The sequence below is a fragment of the Dreissena polymorpha genome, chromosome 1, assembly GCF_020536995.1.
Source record: "Dreissena polymorpha isolate Duluth1 chromosome 1, UMN_Dpol_1.0, whole genome shotgun sequence".
Taxonomy (NCBI): domain Eukaryota; kingdom Metazoa; phylum Mollusca; class Bivalvia; order Myida; family Dreissenidae; genus Dreissena; species Dreissena polymorpha.
This window is the reverse complement of record NC_068355.1, coordinates 110,350,990-110,369,143: the sequence shown is the minus strand read 5'-3', so window position 1 is coordinate 110,369,143 and position 18,154 is coordinate 110,350,990. Positions and strand designations below refer to the sequence as shown.

The 18,154-nt window shown below is 34.3% G+C and overlaps 1 protein-coding gene across 1 annotated transcript; it reads right to left on the bottom strand.

Moving 5' to 3' along the window:
- Nucleotides 1–267: 267 nt before the first annotated feature.
- LOC127866771 (solute carrier family 28 member 3-like) lies at nucleotides 268–16,413 on the bottom strand. The gene is made up of 12 exons (XM_052407573.1): nucleotides 15,636–16,413; nucleotides 11,694–11,838; nucleotides 11,167–11,358; nucleotides 10,321–10,482; nucleotides 9,582–9,707; nucleotides 8,667–8,821; nucleotides 6,534–6,702; nucleotides 3,971–4,114; nucleotides 3,330–3,446; nucleotides 1,992–2,172; nucleotides 1,461–1,503; nucleotides 268–1,289 (listed from the first exon to the last, which is right to left on the bottom strand). Exons 1-11 carry the CDS (start codon nucleotides 16,187–16,189, stop codon nucleotides 1,472–1,474), a joined length of 1,977 nt encoding a protein of 658 aa, XP_052263533.1. The 5' UTR covers nucleotides 16,190–16,413; the 3' UTR covers nucleotides 268–1,289; nucleotides 1,461–1,471.
- Between the last annotated feature and the right edge of the window lie 1,741 nt (nucleotides 16,414–18,154).

Here is an 18,154-nt window from a genome sequence, read left to right as displayed (position 1 = left end):
AACAAGGACTACATATTCAATTGGATTTGTCGATGCCAAAATTCCATTTACTTTCACTACACATTAAAGGCATTTAGCTGTGCAAGTTTGAGCGCATTTAAACTAAAGAGCTGTTAAAGTAGTTTAAATAAACCACACTTTCGGGACTAAGATATGTTTTTATGTACGTACAAACTGACGAACAGCGTGATGAATAATGTCTAGTTGTTGGGTCATAAAACGCAACAAAAACACAACTAATAAACTAGCATTCATTATTGTGTATATTTTTTCACATATAGTGTATAACAATCACTTGTACATATATAGTATATTAAAATTTAAAATCGGTAAGGCGAAGTATTAATCCGACAAAGAAATGACAAACGCCTCGAATTTTACTGAATGATTTTTACAAAGTCGTTTCATGTTCTAGATGAACAGATATATAAGTTAAGGAACAAATTGTGTTCTTTTCGTTAAATGTCTACTTTATGTTATGTCGATGCTGTACATGTTGAACATGATCATTATTGATAAATGTAATCAACTTAAATACATTATGTATGCATATTGGAATATCATTTAAAAGTCTTTAATACTTTATATGAAATACACAGTCTGTATATCAGGGATATTCAAGTGTTACACATGATTTTCTCTTCTTTGCATGTTTGTAAGAGTAATTTGTTGTTACAACATATGATTTTCAAAAACGTGTAGCTGTACAAATACTAGTATTTTGTCAAGGGTGGGGGGAGGTGATCCTCGATTCTAAAGTAAATAGGTAAAACATATTTTTACTCACAGAAACAAGGAATACATCAGTGCATAATAGTGTATAAGTTGTAATATAGAACCTTTTATGTAGGTATTTGTTACAGAAAAATCGATTACATAGTAAGGAAAATCCGTTTTAAGTAAGTCAAAGTGTCTACACATGCATTAAATTTATAACAAGAAACGACTAATTTTCAGTAATAAGTAATACGTTTAATAATTACGCCAGTAGCTTGATGAATTATGGCTTGAGGCTTTGTGAAACTGAACACACTCGTTTAACCACAATATGCAAAATCTGTAATGTTAAATGTAATACCATATTATCCCCTTAACACTTATTTTTTTCTAATCTATACATATCTGGAATAGTGAACTCTAGTCTCTGTACATCAGCCACAATTAGTCCGGTGTCGAGATTATTTGTAATGAAGACACAGTGTTATCTTTTACTCAGGCGATCATGTACATTGTATTTTCTGACTTTTCAGCAGACGATTAAACGTTTATGTCTTCTGCCATAAGCAAACCTGTAACAATAAAAAGGCGTAGCGAAAGAACACTTTTTAAAACAAAATATTGGCAACAAAAATACTCATAAATTCCAACCGATACAACCGAAACATTTATTTTCAACCAAAAGCCAACACCTTACTATCCAAAGTCAAAACAGAATGATAGAAAACAAAAACTATTCAAACCTCTCAATCGATTAAACGCTGATTTCTTCCTCAAACAGCAGGCCTGTAACAATAAAAATCAACGTTAAAGAATGTTTAAAACAAATCATTACAAACAAACAATTTAAATTTTGTGTCATATAATATAATAAATATTAACAATTAGCCGTTCACAATGTCAATAAAATATTCTTAAGTGTCAGTCGGTATGATGCTATTTGCGTAATTCTTAGAATAAAATAAAATAGTTAACGTATTATGTTACAATTTTAATATTTTAATAATATGATACTTTATTTTATTTATAAGTAATTGTTATAATAGATAATAGGCTCTGCATTAGTGTTGGTATACAAGCGATGGACTACAATGATTTACAGGACATTCAAAATTAGAACAATGGGTGCAGTGACGTTTTTGCAAATCAAACTTAATTTGTGTTCAATGAATTCAAGCACAAAACAAACTTACTTTACTAACGATTATACTTGAGTAAATGTATGCGATCCAGTCTTCTATAACTCATAATAATTTATGGTCGATTCCACGTACCTGCGAAGCAAGCGGTCAGATAACTCGCGACAGTTCCCACAATCATAGCCCTCAGTATATTGTGAGTGATCTCCCCTATACGGCTGGGCACGATGGCTTCGAACGAGCCGATGATAAGACCCATGACTGCAAAAGAGGCGGACCCGCACAGCGCGTACGTGGCGATGATCTCAGAACGAGGCTGAAAAAGGGCACAAAGTATAAGGTTTAATTACACTTATTCCAAAAAGGGACCTAATGTAAAACTGCAAACTTTCAAAAACATTTTATATGCCTTTACTACAAATCAATTTTGCAAATCATATATTATTTCAAAGATAAATCTGTCTTCTTGCAATAAGTGCAGTCAAAATTATACCGTCTCGCAATTTCTAAGAAAGTAAATTTCGCCAAAATGCATGCACCATCGGAAAACACGGTTTCGAAAGAGAGATTTCGACAAAAGCACCGTGCTTTAAATGAAAAGCACCAAAAAGTTGCAGACAAACATAGGATAAACGAAATAACCACAAAAAGCATAGACAAAATCGCTAAATTGCTTTGAAACCAGAAGAGAAAAGAAACTTTTTATATCGACTTATTGTTATGTAAAATATAAACATGCACGCATACGACGTATGGAGTTATGCTCTCAAAACGAGGCTGTAACACGAAAGAGGCGGAAATAAAAACGGACATGACCCGCATAACGCGGTAAGTGACGATAATCCCAGCACGAGGCTGCATATAAGCCAGATGCGTAACTGAAAGGTTTTCATTCTAAGGCTGGAATTCGGATGCAGCTGATAATACATTATTATGTAATTAATTAAATAGCTCAAGGCAACAAAGATACGTTCTTACAGGACATTAGCAATATATTTTAAATAAATTAATATTTGGTGAAAAATAATATTTAAGCTGCTGGTACAAACACGAACTCTGCTGAAAAAAAAGGAGTGCTCATGATTTTTATAGAACCAATAATAATAATAATGTAATACATGGCGGATAAGCAAATATAATTGAACAACAAACACACGAAGATGAAAATCACTTCATCTCGATATTTGATTAAAATCATGAAGACTAAAAAACTGAAAGTGAGCAGCTTTATACGCAGATGTAATACATGAAATCTAAGTTGTTTATGGCGAACAACACTCGTTCAAACAACAGCAAAATTCCGTAAGAATGGCTGCAGAAACAATTTTATGACCGATCCGCACACACAGTATGTGACCGGACCTGCAATCGCGATATTTGGATTTATTGTCAAGCACTCAAGACTGATGTATGCATGCCACATTTGTTATTCAAAACAAGAAGTACATACTGTGAAAGCTTTGAATTACTTACATCAATTACTCCGCCAATAAGGGTTTTGTTGAGGTTATCTAGATAAATGTCGTTGCCCACTTGAGTCCACGTGTTGTTTTCACCAGCAGCAATGTAACTCCGATATTCCCGACCGTTCTAAAAATAACTTACATGTACAGGCGTAGAGGAAGATTTAAATAATTTTGTTCTTTTATATTCGAACAACTGGGCCGTTCAAATCTCGATTTCGGCATTGGGCATTTATTTTATAACATTTTTTTCAGCAAAACGCATGTTCTTTGTAGCCTTTACAAGATTCGCTTTGAACGACAATAGACGGTTGAAAAGGAGATTTAAAATTCTCAAATGCGTCTGAAAAGCTTTGACCTAGTAACATCCTTTGCGATACAATAAGTAAATAACAGGAGTTAACTTAAATTTCATATCATCCAGCATAGTAATAATGAGACTTTAGGCGAGGAATGCGCTAAGCTTTTCTTTCACAATACATACGTTTTAATATAACTACATTTGTTAATTTGATTGAAGATATATTGGTTAATTTATTTAATTACGTCATTTGCTACTTTGATTTGATGTGTGTTTTTATACAAACAACATAAACGCGTTTTTTTTTCTAATATGCAGTTATATTATGTTTTTGACATGTATTGCTTTACCACGATAATAGGCCCGAGTTTCGGGTAGGCGACCACCGCTAGGCTGAAAGTCCGTATGCCCAGGAGTTGACCGATGAACAGGCAATCTTCAGGGCGAGCGCCCATCATGAAGGCAAACGGGTAGAAAATATAGGACAGAAGGAACTGGAAGTATAGGAAAGATGCATGCAACATGACCAGTAAAATGTGTGATCAACCTTTTCGCAGCTGTAATCATACGCGTCATTTAACCTTTAAATAAATAATTCAATTCGGTATTAAAAAAGGGAAGCAAAGTCCAACATTTATACAGTTTTGCATGCATTGCCTATTGTTATATCGACCCAATATAATCCGATTTCGTTTATATACTGTTTATAAGTTTATAATGCTTTAAAATTTAATCGCAGTTTTATTGAATATTTTTACTTCGATCAGTTTTCACAATTCTATTAAACGTTCGTAATCATTATTCTTAGAAATATAACATACATTAACATTGGTCTGTATGAAAACCATATGAATACCCAGTGGAACAACTTAAGACTGTTTATAAACATCATTTTGACAGTATTGAAAGCTATGCATGAACCGTCTTCCTTAAAAAAATATGTTGCTTTTTTATATGATCTTGGAAATAGAACGTATGCCATATGCGGCCAGGGAAGACATAGACCTGCCTTCGCATCCGCCAATGAGACCACACAATCTTGCGTGCATTTATAGTGTCTTGTTCTGATTACACTGGGCATAATGCATGTGCTTAAACGTAAAATACCATTAAAGCGGAAAGTGTCGTCCCCGATTAGCCTGTGCGGACTGCACAGGCTTATCTGGGACGACACTTTACGCACATGCATTTTGCCCAATTTTCTCAGAACAAGACACTATAGCAGACTGCAAAACACCGCCAGACTCCGCGATTGCTTATGGCATAATCCATTTCTCCGCATGACGCGGGTCATGATTATGTTCATGCGTATCATTTCATTAATTGAAATCCGTGTCTTTTTGTCGGAGCAGCATTGCAGAAGCAGACTTTGTTTTAATTTGAACTGAATATTAGCCGTTTGGGAAACACATAATTCGCATAAATTTCACATTGCTATTTATGCATATTCAAATAGTATCATTAAGAAGAACATGATGCTAGACGTTTCAAAGAAAAAAAGTCGAGTTATGGTCATCACGCATCAGCGGCTGTGTAAAATAAGTATTCTGAATGAGGTTTTTTGTCAGAGTCAAATTTTTAAACTATGCAAGCGCGGCTGTGTAAAATAAGTATTCTGAATGAGGTTTTTTGTCAGAGTCAAATTTTTAAACTATGCAAGCATTCACTATTATCCATTTATAGATTTGAAACATTCAAAATGATGGGCCACTTCCTAAGGTAGACAAAACAAAGATATTTATTTCAAGTGTTTTCTTCCCTTTTGTAAACGAAATGAAATGTAAGTTACATTTTGGTAAATTTGTATTTTATTTCAACATATTTCTTATTATTATATTATTTACTTGCTTGAAGTGGTGTCCAAATTCTGCAAGCAAACATATTTACCTCCTTGAATTATTTGTGAAAGAGAATACCGCTTCATTAACTTAGACTGACACACGACGGTTAAATCTATAGTCTAATTAGAATGCCGATGTTCATAACATATCGGTTGTAGTTTTTGTAGTTATACACACTATAAAGTATATTCTCCTTATAGCAATAGTGACAATGTTGTTGATCTCTAATTTGGTGATAGGAAACTCGTTTTTAAAGTATATGTAGTAAATGTTAAGCTACCACACGATTCAGTCTATAGAAATAGTAGCTTTAATATTGATGGGGCCATTTCCCTTCACTTAAGCCCTTTACGCGTGAAGAAGCCATCTCCGCCTTTCAGTAATATCTGTTTAAATATATTCCATCATGCATATTATCGAACATATATATGAAACCGTTACAACAAACGTATTAAATTATTGCATACAAACATAAACGTTAAAGGGACTGTCAACCACGAATGACCAAAAAAGAAAAGTTCTAAAATACCGTATTTTTTACAATTATTAGCTTATATGGATTAAAATATCACGACTGGTATATAACATTACTTGAAAAAAAGTTGTTAAGCTTTCATATTTGCAGAATTTTCGGTAATAATTTTTTCTTTTACTGGGTATGTCTACCAGGTAACCATCAGTTAACTTTAAATAACGCAAGTAGATTTATCATCATTGTCTCGTGGCAAACCCAGGAATGCAAATTGTACATGCGTAGTGAATTGTATATATTTTACATATAAAATGATCAATCTACTTGCGTTATTTATAATGTGTATATCATTATGTCACCTTTTTTCTCGATGTACTTTCGATTTCACTCGCGAAATTGTATTTCCGAATATACTGTAAATATGAACTTTTTTCAAGTAATGTCATACCAGTCGTGATATTTTAATAAATATAAACAAATATTTGTAAAAAATACGGTATATTAAAACTTTTCTTTTTTGGTCATTCGTGGTTGACAGTTTACATAATAGGTTTCAAACACTGAACAAAAAATGCACGTTATTTATGGTTGGAGAAATACCTCAGCGGTCATGTTCTCAACTCCAATCCTGTCCCCGAACCAGATTAGCGTGTTGTTGACCCACTCGAGGATGATGATGAAGGTCATAATGTAGAAAACCGCTTGACATGTAAGAACAACGCTTTGGTTTATGCCAATGATAATGCTGTGCATCAGTGATTTGGGCTTTCTGCAAAAATAATTGCATGATACAAAAAGCCCTTATGTTCATTATATTTGACATTTCACATTAAAAAAATACATTAAACGTTATTTGCGACATTGAATCAATGGCAAATAAAAACATTGAAGCAGCAATGGTTTTCTAATTATTACCCGATATACTGAGATGGTAAAGTACATGCGCCATTAAAGCGCGGTCACGCGCCGACTGACATCATAAGTGTATGAACTTAGTACTGGTTTAATTAACCCATTTATGCCTAGCGTCTAGAAAAAAGGCCTTGGCAAACAGCATAGACCCCATCTGGGTCTGCGCTGTTTGCTTAACGGAATTTCTGTATGAAATATTCTAAATATAGAAATAAATATACTAGATGTCCCTAATTTTGGTAATAAATTGATCACATTTTGAAGGATGGGAGAGTCCACTAGGCATAAATTGGTTAACTACTTAGATCGCATAAGCATTTACAAGTGAGATAAGGTTGACGAAACCATCGCTGTATGTCCCCATTGTATGGACACAGAGCGTATCTAGAGTCCGTGGTATGGAGCCGTATATTATTCAACATTTTTGTCAATATGATTTAACTAATAGGGGTTTGTTAGTTCTTCTTGATAATTTATAGGATGAATCAAAAACAATATTGAGAATAGCTTGTTTAAAAACCTTATGATGAAGCTGTTAATTTTAATCGGATATCCGTTAACCACATTTCTTATTGTTTTTATTAGCAGACCGCTTTATGCTAAATGTAAATAGCTTATCTGTTTAAAGTCTCTATAAACGCTCAAAATCAACGAATATTTCGTTAAGTATTTCGTAAAATAAAGTTTACAACTAAACAATCAGTGTTCCTTATAGCAATAGCCACAATTTCAACGCTAGTTGTGGTATGATTACATAGATTTGTGTAGATACGAAATGCTCGTTTTTATTTATTTGTGACCACAAAAAATTCCATGCTAATTTCCTGCGAATATATTTATTCATACGACACATGAACACTAAAATGGTACCATGTTAAAACCATAATAAAAACGAGCATTTTGTATCCACAAACATCTATTTTACCAGACCACATCTGGTGTTGAAATTTCGGCTATTGCCATAAGGAACAATGATTTTTAATTGTTTAGCTTTATTTTACGAAATATTGTACGAAATTTTCGTTGATTTTGAGTAGTAACGTTACTTTAAACTAAATTCAAAATGCAAATTAAATATGACAAATGGAAATGGCTCACAAAACACACGTTGAAAGTGGATATGTGTTGTTGTATCTGTCCAATTTATATACGGTTTATATAACTAGATATCAGGAAATGATTTTATTTGTAAGATCTCAATTTGTGGTCTCGTGATTTTTGGGATTTTGTTTTTGTTTTACACCATGAATTGGAGAATACGTCCCCGTTTTCCATAAACGATATGGGACTACTTGACCTTTAATACACGACATTGTAGTGGGACTATTTGACCTTTAATACACTACATTGTCGTGGGACTAGTTAACCTTAAATACACTGCATTGACGTGGGACTGCTTGACCTTCAATACACTACATTGTCCTGGGACTACTTGATATTTAATGCACGACATTGATCGTTTAATTAGAGCCAGTTGTATGTGGTAAGTTTCAAAATCATTTCTGTTAAAACTTTGAGTGTTAAGCTTTTTGTATTTGCAACACAAAGTTCAGAATTTAGAACGTAACTTGCAATGAGTTTTTGAATAAAATCGACACATTTGATAGCATTTGGAATTTGAACGAGCATCTACAGAATTGAAGTATTAAAGAATAAAGTGAAAACAGCAACCAAGTAAGTAACGTTCAAATAACATTTTGACCTTAATGCCGCTGCACATTAGTGCTGTTAAATACGGCCAAACACGATTATAAAATGGGCGCGTTTTGGGTTTTATATATCGCAAAATTAATTACTTCAGATAAACTGGATTTCACTTACTCGAGAAATCCTGTCGTATCTCGAAGGCGAGAGTTGATGATGTCATCATTTGACGACATTTCTTCCTTTTCATGTGACGGGAATGATAACTTGCAAGCGGAAATGGCGGCAGGCGCTGACATGGCAGACGCAGCGATGAGAGGACCAGCCGGCACCTTTTTGACAAAATTATATTTTGATACTTTTAAGCACATTCTTTATAACATTTGTTATTGCGATGTTACTTATAGAGAAAGAACTCGCATAAGAAAACGTACATAGTACTGTTTATGTTAAATGAGCAAGAAGAAAGGCTTTGCGTTTACATTTTCTAAAAATCTAGTTAAATCTTTGATGAACATAATTGTTGATTGTCAAAACTAATGTCATTCTTTATTAAAGTACCCAAGAAAAAAATAAAAGGCCGATTTTAGCAGGCGTACGTATACAAATATTCTCCCTCATCACAAAGATACCACGATCTTGGGATATGCAAATTGATCTGAAAGGAAAGCGGCATAGTTTATGTGTTGCGTGTTGCGTGGATTGTTCCAAATCTGTTTCATGCCTGTTGCTCTAAGTCGTTCGCCGTTTCAAATGTTCTGATATTCGAACCACCAAACGTCAGTCTAGAAGATCTAGATCGTTCAGGTGCCCATGTCTTTATATTAAAACTAACACATCCATTAATGTTGATTCTTGTAAAAAAGTTGTTCGCATCGCGATGCCATTTGATTTATTAACGTTTTTATAAATCGACAAAGTAGGAAACAATGTATGCCATTCTTATTAACCATGATAAACTTCAAACTATATTTAATATGGCCACACTCAACAAGTAATTTATATATTATTTTTAAATGCATTGGAATACGTGCTTTCTCTCTTTGGATTCGTTTATTTTATCGAACTTCGTTTATACTAATGACAACCTACCCCTGATGCCATAAATATCACCAGTGACGTTCCACCCACGGTTGCCATACCGCTAGCATACGTCATGAAAAGCTGCGATGGCGTCATTTCCGCTATATACTCTTGAATCAACATGGCGGACTCGGGCTGAAAAACGCAAGATTCACCATAATATCTAATTGCATGGAGATTGTTCAACATGTTAAGTAATGTTACCTCTTGATTTGAAGGGGGCCTTTGCATTTTTTTTAATCAATGGTTGTTTTTTTTAATTTAAGAGACTTATCGTATATCAAGTTGATATTTTATGTATTAAAAAAGTCTTCGAGACATTAAAATCAAATACATCAACAAATGTATTACAGTAAAACACAATATAAGGATCATAATTAAATAAATAATTTACGAACAAAAAAAGTAGAAACTGAAAATGTATTTCACTACAACATTTTAAACGTTTTGAATTATCAACTTAGATATCAATTACAGTATGAAAAGAAAAGCAGTTACATTTTATGTTCTATAAAACGAACTTAATGTACAACAGTTCGCATGACCTCACACTATCAAACAGGAAAAAAACATCCATCATGTCATTTCGGGGTCTATAGTGAAATACAACATATCAAAAATAATATTATAATCACAATATACAAAAAGTCTACAGTAAGATAAACACAAATGAGAAATAATAAATAAAAAAAACGATGTACACGTTTTGCGTGTAATAACAGGAAGCTAAAGAAATAAAATATCATACCACATGCAAAAATATATTCCCCATAGCGTTTATGCCCTCGGCTGGGCTGATACCGAGGCCAAAGGCCAGAACCCGACCGGCCGACTCCACGACGAATTTTATGACACCGAGGTAGTTAAGAACTGACATTGTGATGATCAACACAACCCCTTGAACCAGAGCCTGAAAGATGATGACGGCATCAAACATATGACATAACACAGGAACAATGCTGAGCAAACAGAAATTCGTGTACATCAAAAACCATAACTGTCTATTAATGGCACTCTCCTTTATTTTGATTCCATCAATAAATATGAGAATTTACTTCGTGCAGTCAAGTCGATATACATGGCTAATGCCTGAGGGTATATAAAGCTTTACACATGGTACAAACCATGGTAAGCATTCGAACAAAATATTGTTAAGACGATAATATCGAAGTCACTAATTCTAATCTGGTTTCATCGATGAAGCTGTGAGAGAATATTTAAAGGATAAGAATGATCCAATAAGACATTTTAGCTATGAATACATTATACTAGAAGGTAAAACAAAAAGATATCTACCAGAATCCCCGCTATTCATTTGGTTTGACAAAATAACTTGTTAAGTGACATTTCGATTATCATCATATGTTTTTTAATTAAAGTCTCTTTTATGATTTTACTAGGATATTTGTATACAGGCATATTGCGGATCAACATGGGGGGAAAACGATGTAACAATCCATTAAATAGCTTTTTCACATTGGATAATTAAAACTGATATCATAGATTTTTTTAAATTAAAATCGTGTGGGTTTGAATGCGATAATCTAAACCGTAAATTAATATGCTCATATTTTTATTTGAATTGCTCACTTACCCCAAACACAAAATTATGGTCCTTATATTTCTCGCCAAACATGAAGATACTTCCCGCTTCTGCGTTGTGTATTAGATTTGTAAGTCGGGTACCAAACCACTCTATGATTGAGGCCCCCCAAGGGGTCTTTAAGATGATGAGCGCCATGATGAACTGTAGGGACATTCCCCAATATACCGCGTGCCAGTTAACCTAAGGGGATTGTTCGTGAAGAACAAAACAGTATTTCTTGAAGATATAATAAGAAATATGTGTATAACGTAATTTTTTTATTTAAAAAAATGCAAACGGGTAGAAAGGATTGTTCAACAAATCAAAAGCACAACAAAATGGTACTGCATTTGCCAAACAAATCTTTAAATATAAATACATGAGCAATCAATGGTGTTATTGTTTGTACCATGTGACTGATGCATATAAATGTATGTAATATCCATATATTTGTTTAGCATACTGTGTGCATTCTTTGTTTATCAATAAAATAACCACAAATAGGCGACTTATTGTTGTAAATGTACAATACCAACCTTTCGCCTGTTGTTTGAGGTAACGAAGAGAAGGAAAGGGAAGGCCGCCAGCCCAAACAGGGATCTCAAGTTTTCAGGGGTCCGAATGGCCACCATAACGATGACGTATACAGTCATGAAAACCGTCATCGCAACGTAAAGCACCCTGTGGGAAATATTCAATATGAAACAGGACCAAAATCAAAGGTACAGAAGGAAAATATCATAAGCTAACATATAAAAATAACGAATGCAAACCGTATAGTCTGTTTAGCACGTTTTCAACTAAGTAAACGATGCGTTTTTCGAATTAAAATCCTGCTTATTGTTTAACAGGCGGCTAAATGTAGCGGTTTGCCTTGCGCAGTTGTTTAATAGGCGTCTTTGTGTATCGGGTTACCTTGCGGAGTTGTTTAACAGGCGTCTAAATGTAGCTGTTTACATTGCGGTGTTGCTTAATGGGGCCGTCCAACAGCTTTTGGCCTGTATTAAAGCTTGTCATTAACTGCTTTAAATGATTTATATTGATAAATTTAAACATTTGAACTAAAAGTCTCCAGTAAAAAATCAGAATGCAATTTAAAAGAAGAAGAAAAAACGTTTACCTCCACAGGGCTCGAACCACTGCCCCCTAGAGTCATGGAAGCTTGGAGTAAAATGTCTCCTGACTTTACCACTCGACCATCCACGCTCACGTCAAATAAGGAGTTTTTTTAGCTATATAAGCAATCCTCGTAGTTTCCCAAAAAATCGATTCGCGTCGAACGACGCTTTAATCTGTTGGACAATCCCTTAAGCAAGCGTCTGTGTGTATAGGTTTACCTTGCGTAGTTGTTTAACAGACGTCTGTGTGTATCGGTTTACATTACGAAGTTTTTAAACAGGCGTCTAAGTGTGTCTGTTTACCTTTCGGAGTTGTTTAAAAGGCGTCTGTGTGTATCGGCTGACATTGCGAAGTCGTTTAACAGGCGTCTGTGTGTATCGGTTTACATTGCGGAGTTGTTTAACAGGCGTCTGTGTGTATCGGTTTGCCTTGCTGAGTTGTTAAACGGGCGTCTGTGTGTATCGGTTAACCTTGCTGAGTTGTTAAACAGGCGTCTGTGTGTATCGGTTTACCTTGCGGAGTTGTTAAACGGGCGTCTGTGTGTATCAGTTTAAATTGCAAAGTTGTTTAACAGGCGTCTGTGTGTATCGGTTTACATTGCGGAGTTGTTTAACAGGCGTCTGTGTGTATCGGTTTACCTTGCGGAGTTGTTTAACAGGCGTCTGTGTGTATCGGTTTACCTTGCAGAGTTGTTTAACAGGCGTCTGTGTGTATCGGTTTGCCTTGCGGAGTTGTTTAACAGGCGTCTGTGTGTATCGGTTTACATTGCTTAGTTGTCAAACAAGCGTCAGTGTGTATCGGTTTACCTTGCGAAGTTGTTAAACGGGCGTCTAAGTATATCGGTTTTCCTCGGTGAGTTGTTTAACAGGCGTCTTTGTGTATTTGGTTTGCCTTGCTAAGTTGTTAAACGGGCGTCTGTGTGTATCGGTTTACCTTGCGGAGTTGTTTCACAAGAGTCTGTGTATATTTGTTTACTTTTCGAATATTATGCGCGTAGGTTAAGTAAAGATGAGCATTTTAGTTCTTATCAGAAGTTTATTTTGCTTCAACAGATATATAAAATTGTGAGAAAGCACAAAGGGCCAATCGACATTTCTAACACATTTTGATTTATCATTTTGCAAGATTAATATTTAAAGCATATTATTGCAAGAAGTCATGTACATAACGGATTCATATTTCTTTAATCTTATGTAAACATTTATTATACGCATGCTTATCATAAAAATGGAACAAAAATAACATCGGATGATATTATAAGAAGTATATCTAAATTTTACATATACACATTTAATTATTTTATTGATTCAATTTAGCCTGTTTTTGTTCACTTTTCTATAGCTATTAACATACGTATCCTCATACAAACACTGATAATAGGAGTCTCGTCACGAAGTATTGGTCTCATTTGCATTTTCCATTAAAATATCGTTTACATTTGAGAAAGCTTCGTGTATTCATGGTACAAACTGTGAAACATTATTTGTGCGATAAAGTATTTACGTGAAAACAGTGATGGAGAAAAACAATTATGTACCTATGTTTGAATGTAGCCCAAACATCAGTTTCCTATTTAATAAATATTTATATGCTAAATTATCATAACACACACTAACCTAGTATCAAAGGGTTACAGTAATTACAGTATAAAATGTCGTATAATATATTTCAAATAATAACTTTTGTTTGCGAAACTTATTTTCGTCTCTTTTGCGAAAGACAAAAAAATGTTAGTGGTTTTCGTTTTCTTTAAAAACTGTTATCTATTTGATTATACAAAACGTGCAAAGTCTAGTTCAATAAAATGTTTTTACTGAATATGTGAGTCTTACATATAAAATTAATTAATATATTTTGTATTTGAAACATATTCTTTGACCTAAGGATATTCAACTGGTTACGCAATACTGTTATATTTATATATTAAAAAAGGAATGTCCTGCAACATTCTGGATAATTTTAATAGTTATAAATCGTCCATTTTGAGGAAAAGGTGATCAGATAACATACCTGGAAATCAAATATTTTATAACTCTTGATACATGTTTAGGTCATACATTTAACTCAGTTTCCCGAAAATAACTAAATCTGACAACATTTTATGTCATAAATTTCGTGTAATGCTCGGCACGTAACGTCATTTGCTATACGGCATAACGCTCCTATGCTTATATGACTTGATTAAGAAACGCCTCGTCTTTTCATTTGACAATCCAGATTAAGTTTTGCTCAACCATTATCTCTCTTAGCATTGCTAGCATGGTTTCTGTACACTTGAATACTCCGGATTAGGTGTAGGAGTCAAACAAAAAGCTTTATTTCTGTCTTCAAGTAGTACAAAACGTAACATTTATGATGTTCTCTGTTCGATGCATCGTTTTCCGCTTACAGTACAATAAGGTTAATAAAGCAAATATCAACGAAAATGCCTGAAAGATCTCGTTTTCTATAAATATATAAAGTAAAGAAACACCGCCACAAAGTACACGGGGGTTGGGGTGGGTTTTATCATGGAGGCACCGTCTGTCTGTTCTTATGTCCGTGTGTTTGACTGTCCGTGGACGAAATATCTCAAGGGAATTTCTCCTCCACTTTTCATCGTCTTCAAACGTGCATGCATTGTTGCTTATGGTATGAAGTGTATCATTCGACATTAACCCATTTATGCCTATTGGACTCTCCCATCCTTCTAAATTGGATCAATGTATTTCCCAAATAAGGGATGTCTAGTATATTTATTCCTATATTTAGAATATTTCTTAGTGAAATTCCTTTAAGCAAAAAGCGCAGAACCTGATGAGACGCCGCAGCATGCAGCGTCTCATCTGGATCTACGCTATTTGCCAAGGCCTTTTTTTTCTAGACGATAGGCATAAATGGGTTAAACATTGCAACATTAATAGCCTATGTGTGTCACATGATCAGTATTAATATAAACTTACGAAGCAAAATAATATAACACATGCAGCTCTGAGATCACAAGGTGTTTATTTGTTATTTCAGGTATGAAAGATCGTTAGTAATCTCTTGCAAGTTTGATAAAAACATGAATGTGGGGAAAAAATCAGGCATTGCAAACACCCTTAACCTTCTAGTACAAAACAAAAACTTAATTACTCTTAAGCAAGTACGCCCAAATGTTAATTATATTACATGTAACATGATAATGATACTTTTCTACAAATAAAATGCCCGCGGAACAAACTTCGCTCTGCCCGGTGGTAAAACTGTTGATTGTTACAACTTGGTTAAATGTGGCGTTCGGTTGGGGGAAGTGGGAATTTGTTTCGATTCGTTTCTAAGGGAACAAACAAGTGATTCTTATATGGATTGAGCTATAACAAAAAAAAAAACATTACCATCTGATCACTTTTCTAGATTTGTGTACCCGTGAAAGTAAAGCCCGCATCAAGCTCTTCACTTTTTTATAATTTTTCGTTTTCTTGAACTTTCTCCAGGCAAATAAAAGCACCCCAAACACGGTGCATGCAATAAGTCTCCACGAACCTTCATCACCTTCATGGTGTGCCAAAGCAAATCCGAAATAAACAAAATATGCTATCAACACGCATATTTTCAGCGCTAAAAAGACGTGTGGTTTGTTTTCCACAAAAAGTCTTTTAAAATGTCCAAATCGCTCTAAAATCACGTTTCTGCATTTAACATCAACAACCGCCGTGCCGTTTTTGTCAGTATTGCGGCTGTTCTCGTGGTAGACGACACTTTCGGTGTTAACATCAAGATGGGTTGACGCTTGATTACGACTATTGTCACTTGTTACTTCAATGTCTATATAATGAGAGTCATGTTGTTGTTTCTCATGTCCAATAGTAGTAAGAGAATTCTCGCAAGTCGATTGTCCTTTCGAAAATGTTCCATCTAAATTTGACACATTTAATTCTTGAAACTCCATCTTGCACCATGTCTTTTTGTTTTAAATCCTTTTACCAATTACATCTGAATAATCCGCATTATTTGGTTGGCTTACGTAATCCGTCATACAAAACCGACACTTTTTAGTCATATCTTCATGTGCAAAGAGATAAGAACGGTAATTAAACTCGCACGCAAAGACAAGTTTACATCCGATGTTTCACACGACTATGTTTTAGAATGGGTGAAATCAGGTATGAAATGTAAACATGTAACTGGGTATGTAAAAGCATGCACTCACATTTGAAATTTAAATTGAGATAATTAAATGCACACCGTTAAATCGCAATCAGCGACGACTGTGGATCATGCGACGACTGTGGATCATGCGACGACTGTGGATCATGCGACGACTGAGATACTGTATACATGTCGGTGGAAAGCGTAGTTCGTTGGCTCCACGCAAGACTATCGTAACTCACTATATAATATATAGTAAGTTACGATAGTCTTGCGTGGAGCCCACGAGTTTAAGTATTTCCTATTCTGTATGTTTTACGTATTGGATTGAGCAGGGTTTAGTGCGTTCTTTGGGAGCCTAAGTATGAAGGACTTTGTGCACGTAACGCCTACCTTTCTAGTTGCTTACTGTTCAAGAAATCCGTTACAATGTGGAAAAACGGTCAAACTCTAATTTCACAGGATTTAGACAAAATATAAATTTTAAAACATTTAATTTCAATCTTTAATCATTTTTCTTCGTTTATTCCAAATAACCACGACAAATCAAACATGCATTATCTATGATCCTTAAATTCCAAATAGAACTACTTTTTAAGAAAGCCGAAACCGATATAGATCAAAAGTAAGTTCGTAGTAAGAGTATTGACATAATTATCGCTATTTTAAAGTGATATTATGGGCATCTAACAGTTTATATGTGTCTATCGCAACCGTTGTTTATTTTTGGTGTTTTCACTTCATATGTACTTATATTTGTTAATGCAGCATCAACATACTTAAACAATATCCCGGAAAGAGAAAAATAATTCATTTGAATGCATCAACCGTACTTTCGTTTGACAACTGATCACGCATGAACAATGTGAACCTAAATTTAGTTTTAGTGCAGATTCGTTTATACGACACAAAGACACAGTTTTGTTTTACGGATCATTTCGGCTTACAGGACTGGGTGAGTCACGTAAAATATAAAATATATTTTTATGAACAACTGGTAGCAAGATGAGTTGCAGATAATTGGTCAGTTCCCACATTTTAACTTACTCTTTTGACCTGTTAATTTTTTTCAGCTCAATTCTACAGTGAAAAATGCCCTGATGTCATTATTTTGTCGCTACTTTTTGTAATGTACTTTTTTTTAGTAATAATATGAATACATATTAGTGTTGGGGTCTTTATGTTTTGCTTTTTCTTAAAGCGCTGCTTATATTGTTGATTTTAAAATAACTTGTTTTGTGACTATTTTATGTAAATAATGTGCCTTTAACGCGATGCAAACACGGGTCAAGTAGGTAAGACGCAGTAAGTTGGGATATAATATAATTAATAATAACATTTTTGGGTGGTCCCTGTCTCGGCTTTACCGAACAATCGCGTCAGTGTTTATTCTAACACTCAGTCAACATCACTGTCATGTCATTTTGCAATCTAAAATGCTAAAAGGAATTTACGAATAAAGGAAGGTAGAAACGTAATACAAATAGCATTTAAGCGTATTTTGTCAATTACTCGTGTTAAACCATAAGAAACACGTTTATTTAGAAAATTTATCAATATTCCGAATTATCTTTTCAGTATTTAAGCTTATTTTCAACTTGTTTACACTTCGTCTGCTCGCTTCTTGCCGATTTAGCGTTCGGTTACATATCACTATTTACAGATTCGGCCTTAAACCGCTAAATTTAATACTATTGGGTTTTCGTACCAAAATCTTCCAGACCGTTCAAAATCAACAACAAAAAACCAACAAAACAACTACAGG

Excerpts from the sequence above, each read along its gene's own strand:
- LOC127866771 (XM_052407573.1), bottom strand. The coding sequence starts at position 16,189 with ATGGAGTTTCAAGAATTAAATGTGTCAAATTTAGATGGAACATTTTCG. Across the intron at positions 10,483-11,166 it reads ACCATAATTTTGTGTTTGGG|GCTCTGGTTCAAGGGGTTGT; the intron begins GTAAGTGAGCAA and ends ATCATCTTTCAG. Across the intron at positions 1,504-1,991 it reads TCTGACCGCTTGCTTCGCAG|GCCTGCTGTTTGAGGAAGAA; the intron begins GTACGTGGAATC and ends TTATTGTTACAG.